Source organism: Xyrauchen texanus, chromosome 2, assembly GCF_025860055.1.
Source record: "Xyrauchen texanus isolate HMW12.3.18 chromosome 2, RBS_HiC_50CHRs, whole genome shotgun sequence".
NCBI classification, from domain to species: domain Eukaryota; kingdom Metazoa; phylum Chordata; class Actinopteri; order Cypriniformes; family Catostomidae; genus Xyrauchen; species Xyrauchen texanus.
The window spans coordinates 57,216,457-57,231,645 of record NC_068277.1 but is presented as its reverse complement, the minus strand read 5'-3'; the positions used below and the strand labels follow the sequence as shown (position 1 = coordinate 57,231,645).

The window sequence follows — 15,189 nt, the reverse complement described above, 5'->3', positions numbered from 1 at the left end:
CTGTAGTCCCTTTATCTATTTATTTATTATTTCGAATGTTTATACATGTATCTTATCATTTATGCGCTATTTTTATTTTGCTTTGGAGGTGTTTGTGTATTTAATTTGAAACCAAACCTGTGTCACAATACTTTGAAGATTTTCTGTTAAGGTATTTCTGTTTTCCTCAGGAAGTCACATTGTATATTGTACATGCTAACACTGAATAAACATGTCAAAAAAAAAAAAGAAAAAAAAGAAATGAAATTCCTCTATATCTTCAGCTTCCTAATAGAGGCCTGCAGGTTTTATGCCACAATGGACTGGTATTTGGCACTATCCATAATTCCTTCTATCTTTATTAGCCTCCCTGGTAAGCTTGTTTTTTTTCATAGATTTTTGATGGGCGCCCTGTTCTTTGGAATGCCATTGTAGTGCCCCATTTTCTTCACTTGTTGATGATGGCCTTCACTGGATTCCATGCCACATTTAACATTTTGGAAATTCTTTTGTAACCCTCTCCTGATTGGTACATCTTCACAAAGAGCTTACACATTCTTTGTAAGCTCTTTGTGGACCATGGCTTTAGTAGTAAGATGCAACTAGGAAGATGCCAAGAAAATCCTAACACCTGATTTTTATTCAAGGTTAATCAGCATCACTTAATTGATGACCGGAGGAGTATAATTACTTTTGAGAAAGAGTTTGAATGTTATTTTAAGTTTTACATTTTTTCTTTCTTTTCCTTAAAAGTTTATATTTGTTTGTTCCTTGAATTTTGTTGGTTTTAATATCACATTAAAGATAGAAAAAGATCTGCCATTATTCATCTTGGATTCCTCTTTTACATCTCAATTTTAGCATGAGTGTGTAGATTTTTATAGCCACTGTTTGTCACCCTTAATATGTCTGAGTGTAATTGCAGTATGGGGCTTTTCCACTGCACAGTACAACTCGTCTGAACTCAATTCTGCTCACTTGACTACAGAACCATCAAGGAAAATGGAAGTGTTTTCACCAAATGGACGCTACCTAAACCGGGGAGCAATGGGAGAGAGAGTGTCATGGACCACAATGGAGCATGGTACGTTTTGTTACGGTAACTCTATTCTCTGCTCAAAAGCTTAACTTTATTTAGGAGCTTGCTTCTAAAACAACCAGGCCACTTTAACTGTTATACTTGATTTAAAATCACCATGCAACATCTACTTTATGCAGCACAATGAGCTAGTAGCTAACAGCTAGCGGGGTAAAGCGAGAAGAGTTAAGGCGAGTCAAACCATAAAAAAATATTTGTATGTGAAGAAATTCATTAAAATGTCATTCGACTGGATATATCAACACTGAAATAAGTAAAATCTCTGAAATAATTTTTTTTGTGATTGTTAGTATTTACATGAGCTACATATTCTAAGTTATTGTGGAATGCATGCATCAAATTTGATTTGATACCTGTGCAAAATATTCAATGCTGGAACAAAGCCACCAAATCCTACACTGAAGTTGAGAGACCTTACATTGTAGGTGCTTACAACAAATACATGGGCGGTGTGGATTTGTTGGACTCATTTGCAGCCAAATACAAGTTCCCCATGAAATTGCGCCACTGGTACAGTTACATCTTCTAGCACAACATTATCCTTGCTGTGATCAACACCTGGCTCCTCTACAAACAGGACTGCAAAGCTCTCAATATTCCCAAGAAAAAGATGCTGAACAGAAGACTGTTTCAGGCGTAACTAGCATCCTCTCTCATCCTGACAAACACGGCTGTCGACACACCAAGGAAAGAGAGGCCATCTTCAGCCAGTGGGAGCCCTTTGACATCCATAACAGTGACAACTCAGAGACCTGTGACTGCTCAGAAGAGACCATCCTCAGCTTATGGGGGTCCACCAAATGGGGTCCCAGCCAAGAGGGCATGTGAACCACCAACGGATGTGCACCGGGACATGGTCGCACATTTCCCGGTAAAGACAACAAGAGGACGCTGCGGACATTGCAAAAATGGATATTCTAATGCGCTCTGCATGAAGTGCAATATCCGTCTCTGCTTTTCAGATGAATGGAACTGCTTTTGGGACTACCATTGCAAGTGAACACTGGACACTGGTTCTCTGACAAAGTTTTCATTCTGTTTTGTATATAACATTTTATCCAGTTTTTATATATTTTTAATAAATTCTGATTCATAAAAATATGACTGTTGGGTGATTCTTATTAATGAAATGTACTGTTATAGTGCTATGTAAGCAATCCACACTCCAAATGAACCCTTAGTTGTTCTGTGTGTTTTTTCTGACAGTTTGATTGCAAATGCTGAAATTCTGCTCCCAACTAGTCCCAACTTCTACAACAACATTTATTATATATATATATATATATATATATATATATATATATATATTGGGGTCTTACAGGCTTATGTTTGGCTTATGTTTTCCTCTTTTGTAAGTCGCTTTACCAAATGAATAAATATAACCAGATGTAGTTCAGCACATTAAGAATTGCATTGTAATGTAGGCCTGAATAATCAAGTGGCTGTGAGGCTTTAAGTGCAGCTTTACGAGAAACCAAGTAACAAAGTCCAACAACATAATACCCATACAGAACACCAAACAATGTGTGACAAAGACTGAGAGAGCTTGATTGCTATAAATACAAGACAAATTAGTTAACAAGAATAACTAACAAGGCACAGCTGGGAAAAGTAAAGAGACACAATCAGTGGCATAACTGCCAGCAGTGCAGGTGGAGCAGATGCAGAATGTGTCCAAATATTTTTTATGTCCTTAATTTGATCAGAATATCTATGGTCTTATTTAAAACCACACCAGCTTCTTATGTGGGTCAGTTGTTTTACTTGAAAAGTTTCCAACATTTAGACATTTTTGGATCTGATTGCCTGTGTGAGTTATACGTCCAAATATCTTTTAACATTAATGTATTTTGTAAATTTACATGAGAAGCAATATAAAATATTAAGCCATTTCTTCAGAGAATTTATCTTTAAAAGGTGTATTTTTTTTTAAATTTGTTATTTTCTAATTGCCATTTTTTGCATTGAACTCATGCACCTCACATTCTTGTACTGTAAAGAACTGAAGCTGCTTGGAAAAAAAAGTGTAATTATTAAGCTAATTTTAATTATTGTTTTGTCAAATTTTTTAATTATTGTTTTTGACCATTTAAAGGCATATATAAGGGCTGTCATTACCACAATCACACATGCACACAAATACACAAACACTGCTTTTTATGCCTTTTTTATGTTTATTTCAGATGTAACACATCACGATCATTAATTCTTTATTTTCATATAATTGAACAGCTTAATGCATTTAGTATTTTATAATTTAATGTTTGTCCTTAATGTAACCATCAATCACATTTGAGATGCATTTTTTATTTGAAAAGATGATCATCATCATACTTGTAATTCATAAACAAATTAATCTAGCATTTATAAACTAACATGTAATTATTATTATTTTACAAAGTATGACCAAATAAAATTCATTAAAAAAAAATGTGTTTCCTTTTTAAAGAACATAACTTCAACAGCTATGTTTTACAGTAAAATTAAGGCCCTGGAGATAAAGTGCATCCCTCCACCACATCTACAAATGTACTTCTAATATACAGTATTTTATATATTATTAATTATATTACATCAACATAACAATTTGAAAAGTTGAAATCAAAAAGTACATAAATTCCAGATTTCGTAATTTATAGTATGTCCCCATTACAAGTTTGTGTAAAACTATTATCTTAGATATTTCTTCTTCTTTATTTTTAAAAATGCTTAGTTTATTCCCAGGTTAAAATTAGATTTTGAATCTTTGAATCACAGATTATCAATCAAACTTTTAGACCCTACTGTATATCCCACTTTATGTGTAAGAGGATGATACGGTTCATACTACACAGTTAAACAGTGCTAGTCAACACAGTCTGAGAGCAGCTTCAGTGCAGTCTGTGTGTGTGTGTGTGTGTGTGTGTGTGTGTGTGTGTGTGTGTGTGTGTGTGTGTGTGTGTGTGTGTGTGTGTGTGTGTGTGTGTGTGTGTGAGCGTGTATTTATCACTTTGTGGGGACCAAATGTCCCCATAAGGATAGTAAAACCTGAAATTTTTGACCTTGTGGGGACATTTTGTCGGTCCCCATGAGGAAAACAGCTTATAAATCATACTAAATTATGTTTTTTGAAAATGTAAAAATGCAGAAAGTTTTCTGTGAGGGTTAGGTTTAGGGGTAGGGTTAGGTTTAGGGGATAGAATAAAGTTTGTACAGTATAAAAACCATTATGTCTATGGAAAGTCCCCATAAAACATGGAAACACAAGTGTGTGTGTGTGTGTGTGTGTGTGTGTGTGTGTGTGTGTGTGTGTGTGTGTGTGTGTGTGTGTGTTTTACTGGCAGTAGAAAGTCATCACATTTTCTTGGTTTCCTCGTATAAGCAGGACAGGGCAGTGGATGCCATTGCTCAGTGCATCCAGCCAAGCCATGTAGAGTGAACTGGGACAGTTAATGTCAGGAACTGGCAGAGAACTGAGACAATAAACATACATAATTATGAATAGATATACTACACACATAAATTACACATATTTAAGATTTTGATCATCACTCTTCCCTGCTGAAAAGACAAGCATAACCAGCATTTTAAGGCTTATCTTTCAACTGATTTGGCCCTTTCATTATTATTAGTGGTGCTTGCCAAAGGCAAAGCATCACTATTGTTCTCTTGCATACTTATTAGTGGTGCTTGCCAAAGGCAAGGCATCACTATTGTTCTCTTGCATACTTATTATTAGTGGTGCTTGCCAAAGGCAAAGCATCACTATTGTTCTCTTGCATACTTATTATTATAATTAGTGGTGCTTGCAAAGCATCACTATTGTAATCTCACATACTTATTAGTGGTGCTTGCAAAGCATTACTATTGTAATCTCACATACTTATTTTTTTTATTATTATTATATCTCTTAACAGTTACCCTAGCAACCGAGTAACAAATCACATATCTCTGCACCAGAAAATCGTAGAGACCTCTGGGTTAATTTATTTCAATCAGGATGGCAAGAAGACTTGATAAGTATCACTATGGTAACTGCCTAGCAACCAGATGGGGGTACCCTAGCAACCGAGTAACAAATCAATTATCTCTGAATCAGAAAAAAGTAGAGACTTCTGGGTTGGTTTATTTCAATCAGAATGGCAAAGAGACTTCATTAGAATCAATATGGTAACTGCCTAGCAACAAGAAGGGGATACCCTAGCAACCGAGTAATAAATCACATATCTTTGCACCAGAAAATAGTAGAGACTTCCGGGTTGATTTATTTCAGTCAGGATGGCAAGGAGACTTGATAAGTATCACTATGGTAACTGCCTAGCAACCAGATGGGGTTACCCTAGCAACCGAGAAACAAAACACATATCTCGGCACCAGAAAAGAGTACAGACTTCCAGGTTGATTTATTTCAACCAGGATGGCAAGGACACTTCATTACTATCAATATGGTAACTGCCTAGCAACCACATAGGGTTACCCTAGCAACCGAGTAACAAATCACATATCTCTGCATCAGAAAAACGTAGATACTTCTGGGTTGACTTATTTCAATCAGGATGGCAAGGACACTTGATTACTATCACTATGGTAACTGCCTAGCAACCAGATGGGGTTACCCTAGCAACCGAGTAACAAATCACATATCTCTGCACCAGAAAATAGTACTGACTTCCGGGTTGATTTATTTCACTCAGGATCGCAAGGACACTTGATTACTATCACTATGGTAACTGCCTAGCAACCAGATGGGGTTACCCTAGCAACCGAGAAACAAATCACATATCTCGGCACCAGAAAAGAGTACAGACTTCCGGGTTGATTTATTTCACTCAGGATCGCAAGGACACTTGATTACTATCACTATGGTAACTGCCTAGCAACCAGATGGGGTTACCCTAGCAACCGAGAAACAAATCACATATCTCGGCACCAGAAAAGAGTACAGACTTCCGGGTTGATTTATTTCAACCAGGATGGCAAGGACACTTCATTAGTATCAATATGGTAACTGCCTAGCAACCAGATGGGGTTACCCTAGCAACCGAGTAACAAATCACATATCTCTGCACCAGAAAACACTACAGACTTCCGGGTTGACTTATTTCACTCAGGATGGAAAGGAGCCATGTATTGTATTACCTTGGTAACTGCATAGCAACCACATGGGCTTACCCTAGCAACCGAGTAAAAAATCACATATTTCTGCACCAGAAAATCGTACAGACTTCTGGGCTGATTTATTTATGACCATAATTTTTTTTCTTTACAAGTTACAACATGCTGTTTGACGAGTTTTGCCACGGCAAGCACCACTCACATTTTCTTCAGGAAATGTACCTATCTAGTTAAGTTGGCTTGTGAGAGCCAACTTACTGAAATCCTATTTAAACTTATTATTATTATTATTATTATTATTATTATTCTGAGACTAAAATTACCAAGACTAACTCCTCCTAGAGCTTTTAAGCTACAGGCACCAAACTCGGCACAGACCTTCAGACTAATCCCGAATAGTGTGCTATATCTTTTCTAACTGATCGGACTTACGGTTTTCCTAAAAATGACGATCAAACTCGGAAAAAACTCCCATTGACTTAACATTGCGGAATGTTCAGAAATTTAAATCCCAACTGACATTTTCACACACACAGACAAAAAGGGCCTGTCAGCCCTGCATCTCTCCCTCTCTCTCTCCCTCATTGCATAGGGATATTGTATTGAACATAGCTCTGGATCACAGTGTCATAGAGACAAGGGGGCGGGCTCATTTTACTCAGACGACCAATCAGTCTCTCGGGATCATTGTGAAGCTATCAAGCCACGCCCTAGCAACAATTTAAAGCACCTTAGCAACAACTCCCATAGACTTCTAATGAAAGACATCAAAGGGATATCTCCGGATAGAAGTGTCATAGAAACACAAGGGTGGTCTCGTTTGACTCGGGGCAGCAAACAGCCAATCATGAATCACCTCAACACTTCCTAGCCCCTCCCTAGCAACCATTGTCGAGCACCTTAACAACCAAAATCCATAGAGGGATATCTTCCATTCTGAATGTCACAGAGGCATGGGAGTTGGTTTATATCATTCATACTGACAAGCAGCCTTTGGAGTTTCATGATTGGCAGCTGTCAAGCCACTCCCTAGCAACTAAACAGAGTACCCTAGCAACCGTTTAGCAATAACTATATCTCTGCACCAGAAAATCAGAGAGACTTCTGGGTTCATTTATTTCAATCAGGATGGCAAGGAGACTTGATAAGTATCACTATGGTAACTGCCTAGCAACCACATGGGGTTACCCTAGCAACCGAGTAACAAATCACATATCTCTGCATCAGAAAAACGTAGAGACTTCCGGATTGACTTATTTCAATCAGGATGGCAAGGACACTTCATTAGTATCACTAAGGTAACTGCCTAGCAACCAGATGGGGTTACCCTAGCAACCGAGTAACAAATCAAATATCTCTGCACCAGAAAAATCATAGAGACTTCTGGGTTGATTTATTTCAATCAGGATGTCAATGAGACTTGATAAGTATCACTATGGTAACTGTCTAGCAACCACATTGGGTTACCCTAGCAACCGAGTAACAAATCACATATCTCTGGACCAGAAAATCGTAGAGACTTCTGGGTTGGTTTATTTCAATCAGGATGTCAAGAACACTTGATAAGTATCACTATGGTGACTGCCTAACAACCAGATGGGGTTACCCTAGCAACCGAGTAACAAATCACATATCTCTGCAACAGAAAATCGTAGAGACTTCTGGGTTGATTTATTTCAATCAGGATGGCAAGAAGACTTGATAAGTATCACTATGGTAACTGCCTAGCAACCATATGGGGTTACCCTAGCAACCGAGTAACAAATCACATATCTCTGCAACAGAACAACATAAAGACTTCTGGCTTTGTTCATGGGACTCAGGGTAGCAAGGATCAATCAATCAATCAATCCATCTATCTATCTATCTATCTATCTATCTATCTATCTATCTATCTATCTGAGGGTCAATATCTATCTATCTATCTATCTATCTATCTATCTATCTATCTATCTATCTATCTATCTATCTATCTATCTATCTGTCTCTCTGTCTGTCTGTTGTCTATCTATCTATCTGAGGGTCAATGTCTATCTATCTATCGATCTATCTATCTATCTGAGGGTAAATATCTATCTATCTATCTCTCTATCTATCTGAGTGTCTGTCTATCTATCTATCTATCTATCTATCTAGCAACTAAGTTAAACTTTAAACTACTTTAAACTAATTTAAACTAAACTAATTTAAACTATAAACTACTTTAAACTATAAACTACTTTAAACTAATTTAAACTAATTTAAACTTCAAACTAATTTAAACTACAAACTAATTTATACTTCAAACTAATTTAAACTACAAACTAATTTAAACTATAAACTACTTTAAACTTTAAACTAATTTAAACTAATTTAAACTTCAAACTACTTTAAACTTCTTCAAACTTTCTGGTCCAAACTTTCACAAGCCAACTTAAAGTTTGTCTCGACGAACTTTTTTTTCTAGTTATTATTATTATTCTTACTCTGAAATTTCTATATCTAACTCCTCCTAGAGCTTTTAAGCTACAGGCACCAAACTCGGCACAGACCTTCAGACTAATCCCGAATAGTGTGCTATATCTTTTCTAACTGATCGGACTTACGGTTTTCCTAAAAATGACGATCAAACTCGGAAAAAACTCCCATTGACTTAACATTGCGGAATGTTCAGAAATTCAAATTCCAACTGACATTTTCACACACACAGACAAAAAGGGCCTGTCAGCCCTGCATCTCTCCCTCTCTCTCTCCCTCAGAGGATTTCTTTTATCAAGCAGCCAAAAAGTAATGACCTAAAATCTTCATAGCCACACGCTAAAACATGCTAAAAACGTGCTAGCATCATGCTAACACATGCTAGCATTGACTAGCGAAGTGCTAAAACAAGCTAAAAATGTGTTAGCATCATGCTAAAATCGCCTAGCGAAGTGCTAAAACATGCTAAAAACGTGCTAGCATCGCCTAGCGAAGTGCTAAAACATGCTAAAAACGTGCTAGCATCATGCTAACACATGCTAACATCGCCTAGCGAAGTGCTAAAACATGCTAAAAACATGCTAGCATCACCTAGCGAAGTGCTAAAAAATGCTAAAAAAGTGCTAGCATCAAGCTAACAAATGCTAGCATCGCCTAGCGAAGTGCTAAAACATGCTAAAAACGTGCTAGCATCATGTTAACACATGCTAGCATCACCTAGCGAAGTGCTAAAAAATGCTAAAAACGTGCTAGCATCATGCTAACACATGCTAGCATCGCCTAGCGAAGTGTTAAGACATGCTAAAAACGTGCTAGCATCATGCTAACACATGCTAGCATCGCCTAGCGAAGTGCTAAAAAATGCTAAAAATGTGCTAGCATCATGCTAACACATGTTAGCATCGCCTAGCGAAGTGCTAAGACATGCTAAAAACGTGCTAGCATCATGCTAACACATGCTAGCATCGCCTAGCGAAGTGCTAAGACATGCTAAAAACGTGCTAGCATCATGCTAACACATGCTAGCATCGCCTAGCGAAGTGCTAAAAATGCTAAAAATGTGCTAGCATCATGCTAACACATGTTAGCATCGCCTAGCGAAGTGCTAAGACATGCTAAAAACGTGCTAGCATCATGCTAACACATGCTAGCATCGCCTAGCGAAGTGCTAAAAAATGCTAATAACGTGCTAGCATCATGCTAACACATGCTAGCATCGCCTAGCGAAGTGTTAAAACATGCTAAAAACATGCTAGCATCATGCTAACACATGCTAGCATCGCCTAGCGAAGTGCTAAAAAATTCTAAAAACGTGCTAACATCATGCTGCTAGCATCGCCAAGCGAAGTGCTAAAAGATGCTAAAAACGTGATAGCATAATGCTAACACATGCCAGCATCACCTAGCGAGTACTAAAAAATGCTAAAAACGTGCTAGCATCTATCTGTCTGTCTATCTATCTATCTATCTATCTGAGGGTCAATATCTATCTATCTATCTATCTATCTATCTATCTATCTATCTATCTATCTATCTATCTATCTATTTGAGGGTCAATATCTATCTATCTATCTATCTGAGGGTAAATATCTATCTCTCTCTCTCTATCTGAGGGTAAATATCTATCTATCTATCTATCTATCTGAGTGTCTATCTCTCTCTCTCTATCTATCTATCTGTCTATCTATCTAGCAACTAAGTTAAACTTTAAACTACTTTAAACTATAAACTACTTTAAACTAATTTAAACTTCAAACTAATTTAAACTACAAACTAATTTAAACTATAAACAAATTTAAAATTCAAACTACTTTAAACTTCTTCAAACTTTCTGGTCCAAACTTTCACAAGCCAACTTAAAGTTTGTCTCGACGAACTTTTTTTTCTAGTTATTATCATTCTTCTTACTCTGAAATTTCTATATCTAACTCCTCCTAGAGCTTTTAAGCTACAGGCACCAAACTCGGCACAGACCTTCAGACTAATCCCGAATAGTGTGCTATATCTTTTCTAACTGATCGGACTTACGGTTTTCCTAAAAATGACGATCAAACTCAGAAAAAACTCCCATTGACTTAACATTGCGGAATGTTCAGAAATTCAAATTCCAACTGACATTTTCACATACACACACACAAAAAGGGCCTGTCAGCCCTGCATCTCTCCCTCTCTCTCTCCCTCAGAGGATTTCTTTTATCAAGCAGCCAAAAAGTAATGACCTAAAATCTTCCTAGCCACACGTTAAAACATGCTAAAAACATGCTAGCATCATGCTAACACATGCTAGCATTGACTAGCGAAGTGCTAAAACATGCTAAAAATGTGCTAGCATCATGCTAACACATGCTAGCATCGCCTAGCAAAGTGCTAAAAATGCTAAAAGCGTGATAGCATCATGCTAACACATGCTAAGCATCGCCTAGCGAAGTGCTAAAACATGCTAAAACGTCTAAGCATCATGCTAACACATGCTAGCATTGCCTAGCGAAGTGCTAAAACATGCTAAAAACGTGCTAGCATCATGTTAACACATGCTAGCATCGCCTAGCGAAGTGCTAAAACATGCTAAAACGTGCTAGCATCATGTTAACGCATGTTAGCATCGCCTAGCGGAGTGCTAAAACTTGCTAAAATCGTGCTAGCATCATGCTAACGCATGCTAGCATCGCCTAGCGGAGTGTTAAAACATGCTTAAAACGTGCTAGCATCATGCTAACGCATGTTAGCATCGCCTAGCAAAGTGTTAAAACATGCTAAAAATGTGCTAGCATCATGCTAACACATGCTAGCATCGCCAAGCGAAGTGCTAAAAGATGCTAAAAACGTGCTAGCATCATGCTAACACATGCTAGCATCACCTAGCGAAGTACTAAAAATGCTAAAAACGTGCTAGCATCTATCTGTCTGTCTATCTATCTATCTATCTGAGGGTCAATATCTATCTATCTATCTATTTGAGGGTCAATATCTATCTATCTATCTATCTATCTATCTATCTTGAGGGTCAATATCTATCTATCTATCTATCTATCTGAGGGTAAATATCTATCTATCTATCTATCTATCTATCTATCTAGTGTCTATCTATCTATCTAGGAACTTTAAGCTATAAACTACTTTAAACTAACTATAAACTTACAAACTACTTTAAACTTTAAACTAATTTAAACTTTAAACTACATTTAAACTATAAACTACTTTAAATTACTAAACTAATTTAAACTTCAAACTACTTTAAACCTTCAAACTTTCTGGTCCAAACTTTCACAAGCCAACTTAAAGTTTGTCTCGACGAACTTTTCTAGTTAAGTTGGCTTGTGAGAGCCAACTTACTGAAATCCTATTTAAACTTATTATTATTATTATTATTATTATTCTTCTGAGACTAAAATTACCAAGACTATCTCCTCCTAGAGCTTTTAAGCTACAGGCACCAAACTCGGCACAGACCTTCAGACTAATCCCGAATAGTGTGCTATATCTTTTCTAACTGATCGGACTTCACGGTTTTCCTAAAAATGACGATCAAACTCGGAAAAAACTCCCATTGACTTAACATTGCGGAATGTTCAGAAATTCAAATCTCAACTGCCATTTTCACACACACAGACAAAAAGGGCCTGTCAGCCCTGCATCTCTCCCTCTCTCTCTCCCTCAGAGGATTTCTTTTATCAAGCAGCCAAAATCTATCTATCTATCTATCTATCTATCTATCTATCTATCTATCTATCTATCTATCTATCTATCTATCAATTTGATTATAAATATCTATCTATCTATCTATCTATCTATCTATCTATCAATCTGAGGATAAATATCTATCTATCTATCTATCAATCTGATTATAAATATCTATCTATCTATCTATCTATCTATCTATCTATCTATCTATCTATCTATCTATCTATCTATCTATCTATCTATCTGTCTGTCAATCTGAGGGTAAATATCTATCTATCTATCTATCTATCTATCTATCTATCTATCTATCTATCTGAGGGTAAATATCTATCTATCTATCTCTCTATCTCTATATATCTAAGGGTAAATATCTATCTATCTATCTATCTATCTATCTATCTATCTATCTATCTATCTATCTATCTATCTATCTATCTATCTATCTATCTATCTCTCTATATATCTAAGGGTAAATATCTATCTATCTATCTATCTATCTATCTATCTATCTATCTATCTATCTATCTATCTATCTATCTATCTATCTATCTATCTATCTATCTGAGGGTAAATATCTATCTATCTATCTATCTATCTATCTGAGGGTAAATATCTATCTATCTATCTATCTATCTATCTATCTATCTATCTATCTATCAACTAAGTTAAACTTTTTTAACACTACACTGTAGAACTGGCTCATTAGAGTCATTAATTTGGGAATCAGACTAGACTGGTCACACTTTCAGTTTTTCAATCAGGATGGCAAGGAGACTTGATTAGTATCACTATGGTAACTGCCTAGCAACCAGATGGGGTTACCCTAGCAACCGAGTAACAAATCACATATCTCTGCACCAGAAAATGTTAGAGACTTCTGGGTTGATTTATTTCAATCATGATGGCAAGGAGACTTGATTAGTATCACTATGGTAACTGCCTAGCAACCAGATGGGGTTACCCTAGCAACCGAGTAACAAATCACATATCTCTGCCGCAGAAAATGTTAGAGACTTCTGGGTTGATTTATTTCATTCAGGATGGCAAGGAAACTTGATTAGTATCACTATGGTAACTGCCTAGCAACCAGATGGGGTTACCCTAGCAACCGAGTAACAAATCACATATCTCTGCACCAGAAAATGTTAGAGACTTCTGGGTTGATTTATTTCAATCAGGATGGCAAGGAGACTTGATTAGTATCACTATGGTAACTGCCTAGCAACCAGATGGGGTTAACCTAGCAACCGAGTAACAAATCACATATCTCTGCCGCAGAAAATGTTAGAGACTTCTGGGTTGATTTATTTCAATCAGGATGGCAAGGAGACTTGATTAGTATCACTATGGTAACTGCCTAGCAACCAGATGGGGTTACCCTAGCAACCGAGTAACAAATCACATATCTTTGCACCAGAAAATAGTACAGACTTCCAGGTTGACTTATTTCACTCAGGATGGCAAGGACACTTGATTACTATCACTATGGTAACTGCCTAGCAACCAGATGGGGTTACCCTAGCAACCGAGTAACAAATCACATATCTCTGCACCAGAAAATCGTAGAGACTTCTGGGTTGGTTTATTTCAATCAGGATGGCAAGAAGACTTGATAAGTATCACTATGGTATCTGCCTAGCAACCACATTGGGTTACCCTAGCAACCGAGTAACAAATCACATATCTCTGCACCAGAAAATCAGAGAGACTTCTGGGTTGATTTATTTCAATCAGGATGGCAAGGACACTTGATTAGTATCACTATGGTAACTGCCTAGCAACCAGATGGGGTTACCCTAGCAACAGAGTAACAAATCACATATCTCTGCATCAGAAAAGCGTAGAGACTTCCGGGTTGACTTATTTCAATCAGGATGGCAAGGAGACTTGATTAGTATCACTATAGTAACTGCCTAGCAACCAGATGGGGTTACCCTAGCAACCGAGTAACAAATCACATATCTCTGCACCAGAAAATAGTACAGACTTCTGGGTTGATTTATTTCAATCAGGATGGCAAGGAGACTTGATTAGTATCACTATGGTAACTGCCTAGCAACCAGATGGGGTTACCCTAGCAACCGAGTAACAAATCACATATCTCTGCCGCAGAAAATGTTAGAGACTTCTGGGTTGATTTATTTCATTCAGGATGGCAAGGAGACTTGATTAGTATCACTATGGTAACTGCCTAGCAACCAGATGGGGTTACCCTAGCAACCGAGTAACAAATCACATATCTCTGCACCAGAAAATGTTAGAGACTTCTGGGTTGATTTATTTCAATCAGGATGGCAAGGAGACTTGATTAGTATCACTATGGTAACTGCCTAGCAACCAGATGGGGTTAACCTAGCAACCGAGTAACAAATCACATATCTCTGCCGCAGAAAATGTTAGAGACTTCTGGGTTGATTTATTTCAATCAGGATGGCAAGGAGACTTGATTAGTATCACTATGGTAACTGCCTAGACACCAGATGGGGTTACCCTAGCAACCGAGTAACAAATCACATATCTTTGCACCAGAAAATAGTACAGACTTCCAGGTTGACTTATTTCACTCAGGATGGCAAGGAGACTTGATTAGTATCACTATGGTAACTGCCTAGCAACCAGATGGGGTTACCCTAGCAACCGAGTAACAAATCAAATATCTCTGCACCAGAAAATAGTACAGACTTCTGGGTTGACTTATTTCAATCAGGATGGCAAGGAGACTTGATTAGTTTCACTATGGTAACTGCCTAGCAACCAGATTGGGTTACCCTAGCAACCGAGTAACAAATCACATATCTCTGCAACAGAAAATAGTACAGACTTCTGGGTTGATTTATTTCACTCAGGATGGCAAGGACACTTGATTACTATCACTATGG

General features: G+C 37.3%; 1 protein-coding gene across 2 annotated transcripts in view; it reads right to left on the bottom strand.

Moving 5' to 3' along the window:
* Window positions 1-3,961: 3,961 nt before the first annotated feature.
* LOC127657739 (solute carrier family 12 member 3-like) overlaps window positions 3,962-15,189 on the bottom strand; it is a 114,918-nt gene continuing 103,690 nt past the window's right edge. Inside the window, exons 26-27 of one of the 2 annotated variants that reach the window (XM_052146625.1) lie at window positions 4,391-4,530; window positions 3,962-4,356 (exon numbers count right to left, since the gene is read on the bottom strand). In XM_052146625.1, coding sequence (XP_052002585.1) covers window positions 4,392-4,530 — 139 coding nt within the window. In that variant the 3' untranslated portion in view covers window positions 3,962-4,356; window position 4,391. Of the gene's footprint in view, window positions 4,531-15,189 lie in introns of both variants that reach the window. The other variant, XM_052146616.1, reaches the window with a different exon arrangement.